The 20,392-nt window shown below is 37.3% G+C and overlaps 5 protein-coding genes across 8 annotated transcripts; 3 read left to right on the forward strand and 2 right to left on the reverse strand.

The window, feature by feature from the left end:
* Positions 1–3,095: 3,095 nt before the first annotated feature.
* Positions 3,096–6,638, forward strand: LOC126793644 (VAN3-binding protein-like). The gene is made up of 7 exons (XM_050520234.1): positions 3,096–3,545; positions 4,006–4,411; positions 4,780–5,161; positions 5,483–5,659; positions 5,855–5,904; positions 6,071–6,128; positions 6,230–6,638. Exons 2-7 carry the CDS (start codon positions 4,130–4,132, stop codon positions 6,463–6,465), a joined length of 1,185 nt encoding a protein of 394 aa, XP_050376191.1. The 5' UTR covers positions 3,096–3,545; positions 4,006–4,129; the 3' UTR covers positions 6,466–6,638.
* A 293-nt stretch (positions 6,639–6,931) lies between these two features.
* On the reverse strand, positions 6,932–9,640 carry LOC126793672 (formyltetrahydrofolate deformylase 1, mitochondrial-like). 3 transcript variants are annotated; one of them, XR_007672084.1, is made up of 9 exons: positions 9,474–9,640; positions 9,269–9,381; positions 8,939–9,089; positions 8,738–8,811; positions 8,484–8,643; positions 8,171–8,269; positions 7,964–8,050; positions 7,717–7,813; positions 7,036–7,181 (listed from the first exon to the last, which is right to left on the reverse strand). XR_007672084.1 is itself a non-coding variant. In XM_050520267.1 (8 exons), the coding sequence occupies exons 1-8, from the start codon at positions 9,624–9,626 to the stop codon at positions 7,035–7,037; spliced, it is 984 nt and encodes a 327-aa protein (XP_050376224.1). In that variant the 5' UTR covers positions 9,627–9,640; the 3' UTR covers positions 6,932–7,034. The 3 variants fall into 3 exon arrangements, 2 of the variants coding, with proteins under 2 accessions (XP_050376224.1, XP_050376225.1); XM_050520267.1 differs by lacking the exon at positions 7,717–7,813 and having other exon boundaries at positions 6,932–7,181; XM_050520268.1 differs by lacking the exon at positions 7,036–7,181 and having other exon boundaries at positions 7,204–7,813.
* Positions 9,641–10,007: 367 nt separating this feature from the next.
* Positions 10,008–10,790, forward strand: LOC126793693 (uncharacterized). 2 transcript variants are annotated; one of them, XM_050520291.1, is made up of 3 exons: positions 10,008–10,164; positions 10,253–10,405; positions 10,535–10,790. In XM_050520291.1, exons 1-2 carry the CDS (start codon positions 10,159–10,161, stop codon positions 10,403–10,405), a joined length of 159 nt encoding a protein of 52 aa, XP_050376248.1. In that variant the 5' UTR covers positions 10,008–10,158; the 3' UTR covers positions 10,535–10,790. The 2 variants fall into 2 exon arrangements, with proteins under 2 accessions (XP_050376248.1, XP_050376247.1); XM_050520290.1 differs by having other exon boundaries at positions 10,253–10,401.
* A 1,390-nt stretch (positions 10,791–12,180) lies between these two features.
* On the reverse strand, positions 12,181–17,250 carry LOC126795483 (phosphatidylserine decarboxylase proenzyme 1, mitochondrial). The gene is given in 10 exon segments (XM_050522317.1): positions 12,181–12,297; positions 12,540–12,566; positions 12,568–12,663; positions 14,169–14,261; positions 14,973–15,133; positions 15,890–15,973; positions 16,717–16,777; positions 16,916–16,981; positions 17,099–17,152; positions 17,227–17,250. Coding segments are annotated over 10 exon segments (783 nt in total).
* A 178-nt stretch (positions 17,251–17,428) lies between these two features.
* On the forward strand, positions 17,429–20,329 carry LOC126793665 (uncharacterized). Its single transcript, XM_050520261.1, has 7 exons — positions 17,429–17,602; positions 17,694–17,864; positions 18,472–18,636; positions 18,716–18,880; positions 19,340–19,474; positions 19,668–19,765; positions 19,891–20,329. Exons 1-7 carry the CDS (start codon positions 17,429–17,431, stop codon positions 20,072–20,074), a joined length of 1,092 nt encoding a protein of 363 aa, XP_050376218.1. The 3' UTR covers positions 20,075–20,329.
* The last annotated feature ends 63 nt before the right edge of the window (positions 20,330–20,392 follow it).

Below are 20,392 nucleotides of genomic sequence, written 5' to 3' on the forward strand. Positions count from 1 at the left end.
AAGCGGCGTGCTCGAGCAGGAGGAGGGACCCGCCGGAGGAGCTCGAGCATGAGAAGATGAAACTCGCACCGGCGAGCAGGAGGAGGCGAGCTGCTCGCCCAGTCAACCGAGCTGCATTGCTCGCTCGATCGCTCGAGCAAGGTTTGCTCCGGCATTTGCTCGTCCGCCTGGCGGAACCCACCGCCCGTGGGTGACGTTAGGCACGGGCGAAAAAATTTTATGTTAGGCACGTGCATTGCAAGTGCTAGTTAAAAAAAATTTGCGAGCCAATGAATGGCTGACACGTGTCTCACCGAATGGGCCAACGGTTTAATAGATCTGGGCCTTCCATTTTAAATCAAAAATTTCGATCAAACGGCCAGAATTAATTGACAACGGCTACTATTTGATCATAACGGAAATAAACCCAAACAATTGTAAAAAAATCCCAAAAATTTCAAAACTCTCCCAAAAATTGCCTATAAATACTACTTCAATTTGTTATGAACTCACACCAATTTGTGCACAACAAATTTCACATCTTCCTCCATCTCCTCTCTCATTTCGTCTAGCATTTTTTTCCAAAACAATGGGCACCCATTGGCTTCCTTCCGAAGATTTACAAATCTGCATTTCTTTTGTTCGTCATAGCATTGATAAATATGACGGTAACAAACAAAAGAGGGACAAATTGTGGGAGACAATTCATGGCGATTATATGTAAAATTGGGTGCTAGCACCGAGTGAGAAACCTCCGAAGAAGCCGAGGACCCGAATCGCGCTCGCTTCACACTACAACAAGTTCAAGCTATTCTTGCAAAAATGGGGCGAATGTTTGGCGGCATCACGACAACGTATAGCTAACGGCACTTCGCTAATGGACGAAGTAAGTACATTGTTTTATCATATATTATAATTTTTATTTGATTATATGAATTAAATTATGTAATTTATATCTAATTTGTTTAAATATGTAGCATTATTTACATATTTAATTATTTTAATATATCTAATTTTTTTACATTATTTATTTTATTTAATTTGTTTAAATATGTAGCATTGTTTACATTATTTGTTTTAATATATCTAATTTGTTACATTATTTGTTTTATCCAATTTATTTAAATTATGTAATTAAATAAGTAATCATGTTATTATAATGCCAAGAAGAAAAAAGTTTACACACTTTGAATGTTGAGAAGTGGTTAAAGATCATCTATCTTTCGTTGCGGTGCTACCTACTACTCCATCTCCATATGCAAGTAGTTACCACGGTACTCCTTCCGCAACTGAATCATCTCCAACCATCAATTTGGATGACGACCAATTGAATGAGACACTTCAAAGCAACACGGCAACTCTATCGAGTCCACCTAGACCAATGGGAACCAAGGCAGCAAAGGAAGCTAGGCACCAAAAGAAACAGGGTAAGACTCATATTGAGCAACGGGTGGAGGTTTTGCATACCATTGCAAGTGACCAAGCATCATGGCATACCAAGAGGCTAGCCCATAATGAAAATGAGCTTAATTATTATTGGTTGTAAATATATCTGGTAAAAAAAAATAATTATTTCACGACAAGATAAAATTGAATTGCTCAAGCAAATTATAAATGGGTGTGTGAAAAAATCGATTTGCTTAAAAAAAATAATTATTTCACGACAAGATAAAATTGAATTGCTCAAGCAAATTATAAATGGGTGTGTGAAAAAATCGATTTGCTTGAGCAAAATATGAAATTGATTTGATTGAAGCAAATTTTACTTCTGGCCCTACCATTTGCTTGAACAAATCCAATTTATGGGTGTGGATGCTCTTAGGTACCTTTAATTCCCTCTCAATTTTTTTTTGAATCATTCAATATACTTACTTCGATTGTTACTGAGTTTGTGCAAAGTTTGTGTTCGATCATCACATTGTGTGGGACATTAACAAAGAATTTCTCGATAATACTTTTGGAGTCATTTTCAATTCCAGCTTTCATGATCCACATTCAAATTAAAAAGGGTTTTCACTAGGGGGAATGAACAAAAAGCTTTTGCTTATATTGGACATGTACCTTCCCACACCTTCAAACTCATTCTTAAAAAAAAAAAAAAAAAGGAATGTGATCATAGCTTGCTAGCTGTGCGATAAGAAAATAAAGGGCACCATACTATGCTAGTTCTACAAAACAACACAAGCTGTCAGCCTGAGTGGGACAATGGCCAATAATGGTACACATAATTGTGTGTGGCAGCGCGCAGCACATGAAAATTGTCCTTGGATAATCTTGGTACCAATATGTCTAAACAGCAGCCTAGCTTGGCCACACGAAGCTTCATTGCCTGGCTGAGAAAACATTATACCCCATACCAAATTGTCCTCGGAGTACATCTCATAATTGTTGAAAACATCACGAACGGCATCATGTATGTGACACCATACCTACTTCATTAAATTCACAATCTGAGATTGAAGGTCTGATCAATCTGGCATCCATTAGTTCATGTACATTGTCTTCCATGAGATAATGTTTGAATCTAGCATCTATTGAGGTACAACATGAGTAAGACATATCAAGTACACCGTATCAGTTCAGTTCCAATGGAAAGATTAAGAAACGATAAGAAGAATGGCAATACAACAATGCATGTTTCGTTGATTCGACTTTCAATCCAGTCAATACCTCATAATAAACACATTAGAAATGTATACAAAGGCATCGTGCATGTTTTAAATGTCACGGCGTTGTGTTAAAATAAAAATTAGGATAGTAAATTTACACTAACTAAGAGAATAGTTTACATATCGAAGTACAAACTAGTTATGTAGACATCGAAATGAATTAGCTAGTGTTATTTTTGGGTCATTTCCGAAAATAACTCCACCTCAACCTTCCAATCTAGCAAATGCTGGAATACATAAACCGTAAAATTCTTAGATGCAACTGTTTGCAATACAATCACCGCAGCAAACACCGTAGAAGGCACTGGATCATAGGGCAGGATTGGGGCTTCAGAAGATGGAAACTTCTTAGAAAGAAAAGGAGGAAAAAAAAAAAGAAGCCCTATCCCTAAATCTAAACAAAATCTTCATCCAGTCAACGTTCATGCATGGCTTTCGGCCATAGGTGATCTTATACAGTATTATCAACCGAAAACTAAAGCCTGCAACCCACAAAAAACCAAGAAACGATTCTCATTTCCATCAAACCTTTTGTTCGATACATTTTTGTGATCGTTGTAGTTTCAGACATCATCTCTATTGGTCTTGGCTCTAGTTTGCATGTGTGTTAAGAAACCATTCCCGGCTATCCTGGATTGTGTTTTGTCTCCCCCTTGTTCCTTAAATTGGAGATTCCTAGTTTTCGAGTTTCGTGAATTCCATTTCTGATTTGATTATTTCCCTTTGTTTTCTGCAAGCCCGACCTGAATTCATGGGAGTTCAAAGCACTGGGTTTCTGAAAGTGTTCGTGTGATATATTCTGTCTTTCTTTTCCGCGAAGACTGTGCCTCTTTCTCAGATATAACCTTTAGCTGCATCAGAAGGAAGAAAATGGATCGGAGCTTTCGAGATTGGAAGGTTAGTAAAGCAAATCTCACCTGGGTTTTTGACTGTTTCTTTGGATAATGCCTATGATTTTAAACCAAAAGTTCTGATCGAATTGGGTTTTCATGGTTTGTAGTAATTAAATGTTGTAATAGACTAGTGTGTTTGTATAATGAGAAGTCAGGGTCGAGCTTTATGATATTTGATTATTCATTTTGACAAAGCTATGTTGAAACAAGCAGAAAACTTTGAAGTCTTATCACTCTTATGCTTTTGCTTCAAGAAGAAAGCAAGAGAGTAGCTGCTAGTTATGCATTTCTACCCAAAACTAACCCTCATTATGGTTATCTGAACTGGAATATAGACTCTCTTGGGTCAGTTTCTATTCACTTTTGGTTGAACCACTAAACTAATTTGGTAATGATTTTGTTTTAGCATGATACTCAAGTAGTCCATGGAGTTTTTAGCCTTTTACCTTCAATTGATGTCACAGGAAAAAGAAAAAGCCGTCAATCGTGGAAGTTTTGATTAGGAGGAAAAGGGATATAGCGTTCCACCTCCAATCACCACAAAGAAGAGAAGCTTTTTGTTTATGTAGAGACATTTGAAATTCAGAAATGGAAGGTGGTCATCATAGTCTAGCTGGGAAGCAGGTTAGTGGTACAAGTGGTTCTTTGCATAAAGAGAAGTTACAGGAAGCAGATGACATGAAAATTGCGCCATATATGGCTGCAATTCCTCAACCGCAGACCCCACAGGAGCCTATGGAGTTCTTGTCAAGGTCATGGAGTATCTCTGCTTCAGAAATCTCGAAGGCTCTTGCTAAAAAACAGAAGCAATCTTTCACTGCCAAGAGTCCTGACACAGTCCTAAAATCAATAGATCCTTTACCACAGCTAGTAAGTGCACGTACAGTAGTATTTATCTTGCATCAAACTAATTTTGGGAGATTTGGTTTTGGTAATTGATGCCTTCTTCCTTTGAGTTCTGTTTACTTATGCATCATCCAATTGGTTTTGGGTTGGATGCTTAACTTTAGCACAATATTTATGAATCAAATGAAAGATCGATGTTTTGTAATGTTATACTCCATCCCCAACCAACTTAAAATAGAAGATACTGGACATTAGAAGGTAGCTGCGTGTTTTCAACTTGCTAATTCTACACTAGTATTTCTTGATACCTTAATCCTCCTTCAGTTCTCCAATCTCCGTTCCAGCACACATAACTTGTATAAGTTGTTACATTTGATTTTTTTTTCTTGCAGCAAGGCAAGGTCAGGAAATCAGTTACCACTAACAGTCGGAGAAAGGGGACAATTGGAAAATGGTTCAACAGTGAGTTCAGTTATAGCATAGTGAAGAAGAAAGACAAGGAACGGGTGGAAAGGGCGCGAGTGCATACTACGGTCTGCATTGCAGGAGTTGCTGCAGCCTTGGCTGCTGTTACAGCAAAAGATAACACCAGTGGCTCTCCCTCGAAAATGAGCATATCTCTGGCGTTGGCCACTGAGTTGCTGGCATCGCATTGCATTGAAATGGCGGAGTCAGCAGGAGCTGACCGCGACCATCTGGCATCTACTGTCAGATCTGCCCTTGACATTCAAAGTCCTGGTGATCTTATGACCCTTACAGCAGCAGCTGCAACAGGTACTTGCAGTATACATAAACTCTTATACAAAAAGTTGAAGCTTTTCTTGTTTTGCTTTTTTCTGTTCTCTTGTTTTTTTATCGTCAACGAAGTTGAGATTAAGGTCCATTGTTGGAAGGACTTGTTAATAAGAGATTTGGAATTCACAAGAGACACTAAGCAATAAAATTCTCTTGTAGTCTCTTTTTAACGATTACTAATAACAATTCATTGTCCTCCCATGCTGATCTTGTAAACACTAATTTCTTGAGGACAAAGTGCTATCCAACAGCCTTTTACATTGTAGTCATTATTATTGATACAAAGATTTTTTTTTAAAGCATTGCGAGGAGAGGAAGCATTGAGAGCTAGATTACCGAGAGAGCCAAGAAAGATTGCGGCCATTAGCCCCTATGATAGGGGAATGTCAGAAATTCATTCACCTTCGGCTTTTCATAGTCACATGTTGGAGAAGGATGGTCTTTGTGATGGAGACTTGCTGCAACTTTTGGGAAAAGGTAATGCCATTACATTTTCATGGCAATAACATTGGCATTGAACTTGAAAGAGTACAATCTTGAGTACAAACGTCAGAATTTTGAAGGACCAGAAGCTAAATTGTTTAACTGTGTAGAAATATATACAAATCATGTCATGCGTCTTTCAAACACTGTTAGCTAAATCTCATGCATTGTTGTAACTGATGTGCCCAGGTATTCAACAATGGAAGACTGTCTCTGTCTACATTAACAAAAAATCTCAGGTAATTGAACTGATAAATGTTATTTAAATTAGCCTCTTCCACTTTGTGTAGGACCCCATGGAGGACTGGAGGAGGCTAGGAATGTGTTCTAGTTCAGTATAAATTATCAGAGAAAGGGATAGAAGTCATAGAATATAGATCTGATCTGGTTTCTTTGTCTGATCAGGTCGTGATTAAACTCAAACGTAAACAGGTTGGGGGTGCCTTTGCCAAGAAGAGTAAAAGTAAGCTTGTTGTATATTTTACCTTGAAACTAAGTTTTATGTTACAATTCACAGTAAAGTTTCACTATCAGCTTTATGTATTACTTATCTGCCTGTATCAGGTGTTGTTTATGGAGTCTGTGATGAGAATTCTGCTTGGCCATATATGAAAGAAAGGGAAGTTCCAGAAGAGGTTTATTTTGGCCTCAAAACTGGACAGGGTTTAATAGAATTCAAGTGCAGGAGTAAAGCTCATAAGCAGCAATGGGTTGATGGGATCAAAAAACTTCTTCGTCGAGTGAGCTCTCTTGATGGAGCTGAGCGCTCTATAGGACTTTTAAGCATTAGCAGTATATGATTCTCTTATGTTATGTACTCGAGAACAGAGCTTATACGTTCAAGAATACATTTCTTCGGACCATAATATGTACTGCATTACCCAGCCGTCATGTATACAAGAGGATCGTTACTGCATTATTGACCATCGTGTAAACTCATTCACAAGGGTCAAAGGCATCAAGTAATGTAAATTCGGGGGTCGGATATGAACATTTGTAAAAAGGTCTGAGAGAGATTGTGTGTTCTCTGAGAACTTCATGTTCTGTATTAGCTAGAAATATTTATTCATATAAAAAAAATACAATTTTCAGCCATGACATCCACATGAACACTTGACCTCCCTCCCACATACAATTTTCAGGGTAAAAACATACAATTTACGAAACTATTACGACAAATCACATTAAAGGGTGCTATATAACTGTTCCACATATGTAAACAGTTAAAGTATACCACCAAGTACCAAATATCTATCTACAAATCTATAAAAAAGGAAGTGGAAATTATGTATCGATCAACATTTCCAAAGAATATTAGTGTACAAACAGAATTGAAGAACCAACACATTATATATCCGTTTTTTTTCCCTCAAAACACAACAGTCTTGTTATCTTCATAAGGTAACACCCGCAGTTCACAGTATGATTTGATGGTTCTTAAAAGGCATAGTTTTTCAAGATTTTCCGACTTCTGTATAAAACTCTGCAAGTTATCTTTGTGGGAAACTCTAGCAACCTGCATATTGAATTGAGATAATAAACTCCAAAGGATCTTACACAACCGGAGACATATTATCTCAAATCAATCTTGGTAACAACTTCCACAAATATGAAATCAGTAAGCTACAAGAATTAGTAAACAATGCCTGTATCATAGAATTATAATTTATGTCCTACTTCAACATGAAAAATCTTAGCCTAAGGCCAACGGGTGTATTGGATGCTATGACTAAAAGCCCAGAAAACAATAACTTCAGCCTAACAAATATGTTTAGTTCCTGTTCCAATTTATGTCAAGTTTTCATGTCCCTGCACCATCTTAGTCAAGACATTTAGCTTCACTACCGCACAAACTTTAGATTTCTCCCAATAACTGACAATGCAAGTTTTAATTTCAGATCCATAACTATCCAAGTACATTCTATTTGGAATTCATGATCCAGAAAAAGAGGTAGAACCTAGTAATCCAAATATTCTAACTTAAAACACAAAACTAAAAGCATACTAACTTCTAATAATTTTGATAAAATCAGTAGCTAAGCCTATCCCACCTCACAATTTCTTCAGTGTAGCAGTTCATTCCTTTCACTAGATGCAAATTGGTTTGGCTGTTTATTATCTCATTATATACTCCTCATCTAAATGTTCCTACATGAAGATGGAAGTCAAAGTTAAAATGGGGGGTGACTTCTAAATAGTAGCAACTATGAGAATAATGGTGCACAGAATCAATATCAGCCTATAATATCAGTGATATAAAATTACAGGAACACTATAAGGATGTCAAAGACTGAGTACCATCTGCTCAATGATAGGCCCTGCATCAAGTTCTTGGGTCACAAAATGCGTTGTTGCACCAATAAGCTTCACTCCTGCATCAAAAGCCTGCGAACATAATCTAGCAAATTAAACATGTGTAGATAGTTAGGGTGAAAGCACAGAAAAAGTTCAAAAGGTAACGTATAGTTTAAGTTTATAACACATGGAATGAAATGAAGTGTCAACCTGTTTAGATGGTCTTCCACCCTTGAATGATGGCAATAGACCATGATGAATGTTAATCACATCTTTTCCATAGCTACTTAAAAAATTGCCAGATAGAATCTGCAAAATGAAAACTTTCTTTGAAATGTTGTTCTCTTTTTTCAATTACAAGCCAAAGGAAAGATACTTGAGGATTTTCATAGTTTCAAGTTAACTGTGACTTGCACCATGAAAGAACAGGAAGAAGGTATTCCCTCCGTTTAGTACAGAAAACTTCATTAGCAACACAGTTAGAAACGGTGAGAACATATACAGAATCCATGGCCTGATTTACCTGCATGTACCTCGCAAGGACTAAAAAATCGGTATTTTGAACCAACTTCAGTATCTCCTCTTCTCTTTTATTCTCTTTGGTTGTGTGAAGAAAATGATACGGGATACCATGTCTTTCTAGAAACCGAGACACACTGGTGTTAGGACCTCTCTCGTGATTACTGAAAACAAAACAAAAATACAGCAGTTCAATTAATGGTCAAAGTTAAAGAACGAAATATAAGAACCAAGCCAGTGAAATGTCCAAAACCTCACCTTATTACACAAGCTATATCTACAGGCAGTTTTCCATCCTGCCACTGATGTAACAAATCAATCAGGCAATGATCCTGCAGTAACACAAAGATGGACTTAGTATGCACAACATTGCAATCCACGAAAACAAGCATGTGAAATTCGAAACAATCAATATAAGGTGAGTAAACATAAACGTAAGAAAACTCGCAATGTGCACACCTGCTTAGAGGCAAGGACACCAATTTTATATTTAGGGTCTTGATCTGGCACTCGGATGACAGATCTATGAGCGGCGTAAATTTGTGAAAGCTTACTGAAATCCTCATTCATTTGTGATCTTGTCCATTTAACAGGATCAAAAATAAACTCACTGCCAAGTTTCAACAAGACATTCAGAATTTTGGCTTCACTTCACTCATACAACAACACATTCCAAACAAACAAAAAACAAAAGTGGGTTCTCCGGAAAAACACTTCTTTCATCAAAACTAGCAGACACCCCAACCAAAACAGACAAAAGAAAGTTCAGTTCTTTATCAAAAAGGGTACCTTCTGGAATAGAAGACATGCTTGTTTTCCGGAACAAACACATTGGCAGCGAGTATGTTGCCTCCTCTGGAAGCAATGGACTCGGACAGCTTGGAGACAATCCCAACTGCATCCTATGCATTCATTCCAACACTCCCATTCTCAATTCAAGAAACCATAAATAGAAAAACCAAACATGAAGAAGACCCAGATGAACGTGACTTACAGGGCAATGAAAGACGTGGATTCCGTAAGCGAGAGTTGGAGAAGAAGAACAGTCGAGGGGGTCGCCGGGGAATCGTAAGGACCTGAGGGACCGCTTTGGGAATCCGAAAAGATTGGGGAGGCGTTTTGGTGAGGCTCTTTGGAGCAGAGCCATATCTATCTATCTATCTCTCTCTGTTGTGACTGTGGATGGTGACGCCTCCACAGATTTTAGTTTGCTTTCATTTTCGATGTGATAAAATGTGATGGTGAGCCCAACTAACCGGAACGGTTAATATTATATTAGTACATTTTTTTATTGTGATTGGTTTTTATATGTAAATAATATTTTATTATTTTCACCGCGTGTATGACGTAATATGACACATGACAGTAACACATGGTGTGGTGGATACACAGAATAATTACTCGTACCGACTATCAGTGATGTCATTAAGATATTTATCAATGTTCACAAGCTCAAAAATCGGGTTAATTACGTGATAGTTGGGCTTATTGGTTTCCCTGCCCCAACTAACCCAAAGAGTGAGGTCAGTAAACAACACATTATATATGTCGAGACTCGACTTCCTCTTCTCAGCAAAACACCGAAATAGGCTCAGCTCCGATCTTCTTCTCCCCGTCGTCGGAAATCCCCAACTCCCTTCCTGTGTCCCTCCGGAGCTGAAACCTCTACATCTCCAACAATGCCGGTAACTCTCTCTCTCTCTCTCTCTCTGTCAAATCACGGATCCAGATCTACATGTATTCTCTATAGAATCCCTAACAATCGGTGTGCAGCTCAGGAAATTGGTGGAGGTGGAGCCGCCGAGCATACTGAGGTACCTGATCGGAGTGGCGATCATGATGATCGGAGTAGTCTTACCCGTCGGTTACATGATGTTCCGTAACAAGCGCGTTCCTTCCGCCTCTTCCTACTCCAAACAGACGTAGGTGTGCCCTTTTCGAGTCTTCTTCCATTTTCCTCCCCCTTACTTTTCTCTATTTCCGAATTCGCCCCAGTTTTCAGCTCAGTGTTACAGTTTAATCTGATTTTAGGATTTTTGTGGTGGTGTGTTTCAGGAACAAAGTTTTGATTTAGACAAATTGGAAATTACGAAGGAGGACTCCGGTTTCGTTTTTTTTTTTTTGGTTGTTGTTGAGAAGTGGAGAGAGCAGGCAGGGATTGATGGGAAGCTACATTACGTTAGAAATGTAAATTTTATTGAGAATTGAATATGTTATATGGTTTCGTGTGGAGTTCTGGTTAGATTTTTGTACAATGATATTTGACTCTGTATTTTTACTGCTGGATTAGATTGATGATGCTTATCGTATACGTGCCCCTCTTGACTGGAATTTTTTTATTCCTATTGTTCTTGGTTTTGCCTCGGAATAGTTGTGGATATAAAGTTCGACAGTACATTTCTTGATATTGTTTTTGTTTTGAGATAAGTCAGATGTAGATTGGCTTGAATATTGGAAGCGGTGTCTGTAATCTACTGTGTGGTACTATGCGGTTATGGCATGACTGGTTTTTGAGTTTCCTTCTGTATTATTGTATGTTCATTCTGTAGTTTGAATTGGTTTATGACTGTGAAGAGCACATCTGTGATGGTAATGCTGCGTTTTGTGCTGTTTGTTGATTTAGAGTGTAAAATTGGGTGTACGTGCATATTCCCTAGTTTCACGAGGAAAATAGCATATGTTTTTTTTTTCCCAATGAGAAATAGCTTATGGTTTGGTTGCGTTTGGGTTTGTTCGGCTCAAGTTGTCAACTTATAGCTTTCATATTACTGAGCATTCTTTTAAGTTCCTGTCATCTCCTACATGTTCTTGCTTTTGGTGTGCCTTCTAGAAGAGGTTTGCCCTGGTAATGATAAATTCTTGCATTTGATGGGTGTAATTAATTTGAGAGACACAGAAGGATTTCAAGACAACAAGAGCTTTTCTGGGGAATGAAGACACACTAACTGCTGCATGCATATTTGAAGTTGAGTATTTAATCACCTTGTTTCTATTCATTTTGGTGCAAGATTTGCTGTTAAGAGTTGATGATTATTGCTGCATGCATCTTTGAAGTTGAGTATTTAATCGCCTTGTTTCTATTCATTTTGGTGCAAGATATGCTGTTAAGAGTTGATGATTATTGCTGCATGCATCTTTGAAGTTGAGTATTTAATCACCTTGTTTCTATTCATTTTGGTGCAAGATATGCTGTTAAGAGTTGATGATTATTGTTAAGTTATCAACACATGGTAACATCTGCAAACTGCTGTTTTGAATTTGAAATGGTTCGTAATCATTCCAAGATTGGAAGTTTATTGTGCTTTTTACAAGCATGAGATACACAGCATGTCCACCAAGGTATCAATAAAAACAAGAATTTGTAGTTGATCCGGGTTATACCTTGGTGACTTTGTGCCCCACACTTCATTATGCAACTGCTCGGTGATAATCATAGCTGTTCATGGAGCAAAACCTTTTACCATGGCTACTTCTGCTGTTGCATCATTATTTGGTGTAGAGCAATTTAAATGGTGAATTACACTAATATGTACTCAAATTTCTCAATTATATTCCCGTCGAACAACCGAGTTCCTTACAATATACATTTACATGAATGTAGTTATTTAAATGGCATTTGACAAAAGTTGAATCTGCAAAAGCATTACGGTGGCCAAGGGATTGAATTATGAACACACCATGTGACAAAGACTAATAGTGCCCTACTGATCTTGGACCAAAAACTTGAAATCTGATGAGGACTCCCCATTTTCTGGTGAAAGTGATATGGGAGCCTGGAAAACAAGCACAACTGTTGACCCCATGTTGAATGCAGCTACCTGAACTCCTGAAGTACAATATAAAAACTTTGAATAAGCAGAAATTAACACGGCAAAGTTGAAAACCAATGGAAGAGTAGTTCAAGAACCAGAATCATGGAACCATTAAAAGAAGTAAAAACCCAGATTTTATGGCTTTGTACGGGTTTTAAATTCCCCTAGCAGTATTATTTTGTTAATATTTCAGACAAGACAACGAAAACCAAGTCAATCATTCAACTTCAGGAAGACATTATTCTAACCTCATCGCCTTTCTTGAGTGTCCTACCAAACACCATCAGGTTCATACAATCGTTCTTCTGGACGCTCGGAGTGCAGTAACTTCTTTCTTGTCTGGTTTGTCTGAAGTACAGGTTCGATGGAAAGCTGCACATCCCAATTCAGAAAAAGTCAATAACAAGGTAAGCTATCAGAATGGCTGGCACAACTCATGAACTAGCGACATTTTTTCTTTTCCTTTTCGAGATTTGACTGCTTGAGCAGGTTGGTAAACAGTCTTTATTTATCAACTACATCCCATCTTGATTACCTTATTAACTGAAATGCCCATTTAAAAAAGAGTTTTTTTCACCAACAGTCCCTCAATTCTGGTGTACCTACCAATGTGATACCTCAACTCTTAATCGTACCAATGTAATACCCAGACTCTAGTATTGCTATCATTGAAGTACTTCCGTCAGTTTTTTTTCAACTTTTCCGTTATCTTGGTGACGTGGCAGGTACGTGAGGCCCACAAAGAGGGTTAAAAGACAAAATTAACCTCATCTGAGAGGAGCAATGTTTTTCCCGCCCTTTACCTTGAGAAAGACACCCAACAATTCCAATTTTGGCGCCAATTTTCACTCCCTACTCCTTAATTTGTGTCTAATATCTAAACTAAAAAACTACCGCCAACTAGTCGACCACAATCTGATAAAACCTAGATCAATCTCATTTTCTATTTTTACCCTAGCACTTGTTAAACTAACAGAATAAATATATAAATTTATATGGAACATCTCATTTCCACAATCTCATAAGAATATAGAAACACATAACTTAACGAAATTCAACTACATGTACCATTAGTTCTTACAAGCAAAAATCATGGCAGATCAACATAAAATGTGGCAACTAATGGTACTTAAACATGTATTTGAATTTCGTTAAGTTATGTGTTTTTATATTCTTATGAGATTGTGGAAATGAGATGTTCCATATAAATTTATATATTTATTCTGTTAGTTTAACAAGTGCTAGGGTAAAAATAGAAAATGAGATTGATCTAGGTTTTATCAGATTGTGGTCGACTAGTTGGCGCTAGTTCTTTAGTTTAGATATTAGACACAAATTAAGGAGTTGGGAGTGAAAATTGGCGCCAAAATTGGAATTGTTGGGTGTATTTCTCAAGGTAAAGGGCGGGAAAAACATTGCTCCTCTCAGATGAGGTTAATTTTGTCTTTTAACCCTCTTTGTGGGCCTCACGTACCTGCCACGTCACCAAGATAACGGAAAAGTTGAAAAAAACTGACGGAAGTACTTCAATGATAGCAATACTAGAGTCTGGGTATCACATTGGTACGATTAAGAGTTGAGGTATCACATTGGTAGGTACACCAGAGTTGAGGGACTGTTGGTGAAAAAAACTCTTTAAAAAATTTCTTGAAACAAAAGTATGTATTATCCCACCCTTCCATGCCAGTAAATGATTTTGTCCTACATTCTAGCCCATTTTCAACCTTTTGAGCTTAACTTGCCAACTTATTTTAAACCGGTAAATATCAACTCAGAAGTATCAGTAGAGGAAATATTTTTGTTCTACATTTACTGTCAGTGTGTGTACATCCATGCCCTGAAAAATTAACTTTTAATCTGCAAAGAGCTAACTCTACCTCAATTGATCCAATATTTGTCGCACCAACAGCAGCAAGGGCCATAAATCCTTCTTGCCATAGACCTTCCAGAACAACCTGATGACGTGAAAAAATAACATAGAAGTGTAGTTAATGAAATATCAGGGAAGGATGCACACAGAGTCCAATTCTAGCCTGAGAAAAAAAATAGGAAATGTAAAAGGCTGGAGCAAAGCAAATTCACATATTCAAACTATACAACTGTGGGAGAAGTGGAGCACTACAATGCACTAAGGGTTCAGCAAAATGCGATATATTGCAACTGCAAGGACCTTATGTTTTTATTGGTATAATGTGACACCTTGTCAAAAATTCCTTTTAAATGCATTAAATGTAGCGACCACTACCAGTTCAGCTAACTCAAAAGAGCCCTTATTATGTTCTTTATATTCATTGCCTGCATTTCACTTGGTTGGTCTTTGCAATTTTGCATACTTTGACATTAGATTAGTTCTTGAAACCTTGATTATACCATAAACTGTGATTAGTTTGATAATTTAGTTGCTCCATCTATTAATGCATCACACATACCAAAAATGAAATTGATAATACAGCAAATGAACATGGAGTTTAATAAAACAACCCTCAAATCGTAAGCAGTGGCGGATCTAAGATGACTAAATTGGGGATGCTTGAAATTTTAAACCAAAGAAGAAGAAAATAGTGAAAATATCGATAGTACTAAATAATTTTATTAATTGAAATACAAATGGATATGACAAAAAAGTTAAATTATTTAAATTTAACTCTACAAGTCGATAGTTCCTCAAACTCTCTTATCACCTCATCATTACCTATAGACTCAGCATACTCTTTCTCAATATGAAGGACCATACAATCACCAAGAAACTCATCTCTCATTTTAATTCTAAGTTTATTCTTGATGATGTTCATAACTGAAAATGCCCTTTCAGTTGTTGCCGTAGAAACATGAATAGTCAAAACTAAACAAATCAATTTATAAAGCATAGGAAACAATTCAGACTTCCTTGTTAGAACCAAAGTGTGGCACAAATCAGCAATGGATTCTAATTTCTGGAACTTTGGATCACGTCGCATATCTTTCTCATAATATGCACACTCTGATTGAAGAGTAAACATTTCACCATCATCAAAATCTTCAGGATAAAACTTCTTCACGAAATGTAGGCTTTTCGAACTTTATCTTGCTCATCCACTGGCCATTCCCAAATCGGACAACGTAATCCAGGATCACGTTGAAGAGCATTAATCCTATTTGGTGGCTCTAAAGGTTGAGAGTTGGGCAATGGAAAATGACTTGAAGGTTGTGGTTCATCATTAAAATTTGGAGAAGTAATGGAAGGAGTAGAATTCAAATTGGAACTTCCGGACTCAACATCCCTTGAAAACCATGAAGTAATTTCTTTTAATTGCTTCGATTTTGGCAGAGGGTCTGACATTTTTTAGATCTTAGACTAATAACCTATAATTATTGAATACCAATGCATATATTAGACAACTACTAACATTACAACTACCAAATTGATAAATGCACATAGCACAATTCGAAACAATTCAATATCACAACATCATGCTCATTACTGCCAATACTAGTTTTCAGTTTTCACAATAGATGAAATAACTACAGTTATAAAACAAGCACATCTTCATCACTAAAGACACTAATTTCAAATCAGTAAACATTACTTTAAGAAGAAAACATCAATAAAATTTCTTACCTGCTTTGTTGCTCAGTTTATTAGAATGTTGGATGATGAATTGATGATTCTCTATATTCTGGTCTCTGGAACTGGAGGTAAATTCTGTTAGGAAAATGAAGTAAATCAAGTAATGAATTACTAGATTTCCTATCTTGAATCACCATAAAATTAAAAAATCAGAAAAATTCAATATTTTTACAAACTAAAAGTTCAATTTAGTGAGCTTACGAAGTTACGAGGAGTGACTAGACAAGAGGGAGTGAGAGACGATTTTAATGAGGCCCTGAAACTTCTAGAAGAAGACTTAGAATGATGCAGGAACAACACCCTTGCAAAATCACCACTCACCATCACCAGTCAGTCAGTCACCAGATCAAATTGTTGATGAAGGTCGGCGCCATGCTCTTATAATGGTGGTCTGGTAGAGGACTAGAGGACCATGTAAGTGGAAATAAGTCAGATTATTGGTTACATTTGTGTTTGGGGATTTTAGGGATTTAAGATTTGGGGTCAGAGACTTGGGGTCGAAGAAGAAGAAGAGTTGAAGAGGGAAATTGGGTGATTTCACTTAGGGTATATTCTATTTTAATTATTCAATATATGGTATAATATAATGGGGAATTGAGGATAATTTGGGGATGTTAAGTCTACACAAGTCTAAAAAAAATAATTAGTACCGGGTGTTTTTTTTCCCTGTTGACTGGGGATGCTTAAGTCCCCCCACCTAACACATGAGATCCGCCCCTGATCGCAAGCGCTTGTATACTAGTAAATGAAATTCTATACAAGCAAAGTAGCATCCAATTAATGATGCATCAATAATAAAACAGGTAAGGAATTTATACTTGAATGGAATGCCCGAGCCCAAGCTCGATAAACATGCGAACGCAACGAGACTGGAATTTCCTGGAAATATAATATGTGGGTATATTATTATGATAAAAAGAACTAAGACATTACAGAAAAAAATTGTTTCTCTAAAAAGGAAAATGAAAGAAACAGAAAATGTAGCTTGAAAAAAAAAAGGAAACAGGGAGATCTTACCACACTTGTCAACACTCCCCAGCATCTTGAAATGGCGCGCAGAGGCAGCGACCTCAAGAATGAAGACTAATGTAACAACAAAAGTAAAAGTCAGAGCTCAAACCCTATCTGGCAACAAAAACATAGCAGCTACAAGTGAAATCAAGAATTACAAAATCAGGATTAGGTGTCGATACACATTACCCTTACATCAGGCTGGAACTCGAATTCAATTCCCTTCTCATGTGCCTCCCCAGCCTACCAATCAAGTAACGATTTGAGTGAATTTCATTGCAAGTAAATCGAAATGAAAGGGAGTGAATTTGAGTGACCTTTGGAGCTGCCACTTGCGCCATGGAGGGAAGCGCGAAACTGAGGGGACTTTTGAAGCAGCCACGGTGGCTATGGAGGTGGTTGAGGTGACATTTTATACATTATTACCAAATGCTTTAAATTTATCTGAATATTTTAATATTTTATTCTATTTAACATCCAAAACTTAAACACAGTACGAAAGTCTTCTGAGGCTGAGCTATGGCTGCCGTCAAGTACGGGATTGTAGGGGTGGGTATGATGGGTCGAGAGCACCTCATCAATTTATACCATCTTCGGTCTCAAGGGGTGGCCGTGGTAGCCATAGCTGACCCCCATGTTCCTTCCCAAAACCTGGCCTTGGACTTGGCTCACTCTTTCAATTGGCCTCTGAAGGTGTGAGCTTGCTTTACTTTTTCCACTCAGTTTTGCTTTAGATCAGTGTTTTCAATTGAGGGTGTTCAAGTTTTTGCCTTGTTTTTCTAAGGTTTTTGCAGGGCACAAGGAGCTGTTGGATAGTCTTGTCTGTGATGTGGTGGTTGTGTCAACTCCAAATATGACCCATCATCATATTCTAATGGATATCATTAAGCACCCCAAACCTTACCATGTACTGGTGGAGAAGCCATTGTGCACCACAGTGGCCCACTGCAAAGAGGTCAGTCAACTACCACACTCTCATGTCGATGATCTCTTAGTATGAATTCAATTTGTTCGAATGGAATGTTTTGGTCATGTCTTTGTGTTTGCTGTTCTTCAACTTTGGTTTGTTGAAAGGCTCATGATATAAGAGATGAATTCAGTAAAAATTACACTGAAAGAACAATATTCGGGGACTCTGGAGTCTAAACAAGTCAGGGATACATTTTTCCGTCTTGTTGTTGATTAGTGAGCCTAGAAGCCCCTATATTTAGCTGTATCTGATTTGGCACAACAACTGAAATTGTCTGTTACAATATTGTGGTTCTGTTTGTTTCTGTGGTAAATAATGTGTAACGAGAGTTGGTCACTGATTGACTTCCTATTCAAGTTTGTAGAACTTGTACTGACTAACTGTAAATGAGTTGCCTCCAAATAGGAAGAAAGTTTAAGATAATTGTCCAACCTGTTTCACAGATCCTCTGAAATATTTGGTTTCCAGTGTCTACAAAAGAACCCACTTTGAATGTACACAGATGAAATTCAGTAATGCAATGCTTTATCTTGATGTCTTCATTCCTGGTACATACTTAATTGATTTCTATAATATAGTGCGTTTGGATTAGGTTATTGAAGCCGCCAAAAAGAGGCAGGATATTTTGGTACAAGTTGGTCTGGAGTATAGATACATGCCACCTGTTGCGAAACTGATAAACATAGTGAAGGGTGGAAGTCTTGGTCAGGTCAAAATGGTGGCAATCCGAGAACACCGGTTCCCTTTCTTGGTTAAGGTGTGTCATGCATCTATAAATTTTAGTTCTTGTGATGTAGTAGGTGATCGTACATTCAAATGATGCATGTTTGTAATAGGTCAACAATTGGAATCGGTTCAATGTCAACTCTGGGGGGACACTGGTAGAGAAGTGTTGCCACTTCTTTGACTTAATGAGGTTGTTTGCTGGAGCTAATCCTCTTCGTGTGATGGCTTCTGGAGCCATTGATGTTAACCACAAAGATGAAATATATGATGGGAAGGTAAATTTATTATGTTGAGATTTAAAATAAGTGACATGATGTGCTGTATACTAATAACTTACAACTATTACTGTGTTTTAAAAATGACTACAATCCTTTAAGAATTTGAAAAAAAAAAATAAGCCTTATATTATAGCAATATTCAGGACTGATCTTCATATAAAAGAAATTGAACCAAGCTTGCTTTTGGTTTAGCCATCGAAACTGAGCCTGATGCAATAATTGCTAGAAACTGATAAATTCTTGTTTTTGTTTTACCTGATTTATGTAAATAATAGAGTTCACTGTTTAGGTAAATAAGCTTGTCCATCAGTGTACTTTTTTTGTGGTAAACTGTTCAATTCATATACAAGGACTGTTTCTTATGAAACTTACAAAGAGCAACCCTTGCCAATTGATTTATACCATGGAAGTACGGTCAGTAGATATTATTATTTACACTGGTCTCTTATTGTTTAGGTACCAGATATAATCGACAATGCATATGTTATTGTCGAATTTGATAATGGTTCTCGAGGGATGCTTGACCTTTGTATGTTTGCTGAAGGGAGTAAAAATGAGCAAGAAATATCTGTTGTTGGTGACATTGGAAAGGTACTTTTCTCTCTCCCTCTCCCTTGCATTATAGGTGGTGACCATTGCATTGCAATCGTTTACATGGATTTCTGGTAGATATATAACACATCACCATTAGCTATTTGTTGTACAAACATTACTACATTAGTTTGCAGTTTATCTGAACACCAAGGCCTCTTTGAATTCATTTTAACTAACAAGTTTCTAACAGGGAGAGGCCTTTGTTCCTGAGAGTATTGTACGTTGGAGTACTCGAGTAGCTGGGAGAGATGGTGTTGAGACTTTAAAAGCTGAGAATGATCAGATTAAGTATGTTTACTCTCCCTCTTGGCACCAACGGCATGTACTCCCAACATTCCCTCTGTCATTTCTCAATTTACTGCCAAAAACTTTCACCCAGTCTCCAATATTATACTGAACAAAATTATATTCAGATATGATGGGCTGCATCATGGATCTAGCTATTTGGAACACCTGCACTTCTTATCTGCAATTAGGGGTAAACAAGGTCCTGCTGTTGATCTGCGTGATGGACTAATTTCAGTTGCCATTGGAGTTGCAGCACAGCTTTCCATAGTGAACGGTCGATTTGTCACGATTGAAGAAGTCATGAATTAGTTCAATTGTATAATTTGTGTACAGGTCTTCATATTATTGGTGGGTTGGGGGATTCTTATTTGAGTTTCTATACATTCAATAACATTTACTTCTGTTTTGTATGAGTTTGTTTTGTGAACTTGAGTACAGTTGCCCCAATTCAAGTTTGCTATTCTTGCAATTTTAAAGTTAAACTAGTGTTCGTATACTTGATCTCACTTGTAGACTTTAGGCGATCAGTTCATTCCTTTTTTTTTTGGTCTGAGATCAGTTCAGTCCTTGTAAGTTCATTCCTTGTACAAGTATATTTCGTATTTGGTAACATTTTTGTTTCTATTT

Source organism: Argentina anserina, chromosome 5 (assembly GCF_933775445.1).
Source record: "Argentina anserina chromosome 5, drPotAnse1.1, whole genome shotgun sequence".
NCBI lineage: Eukaryota > Viridiplantae > Streptophyta > Magnoliopsida > Rosales > Rosaceae > Argentina > Argentina anserina.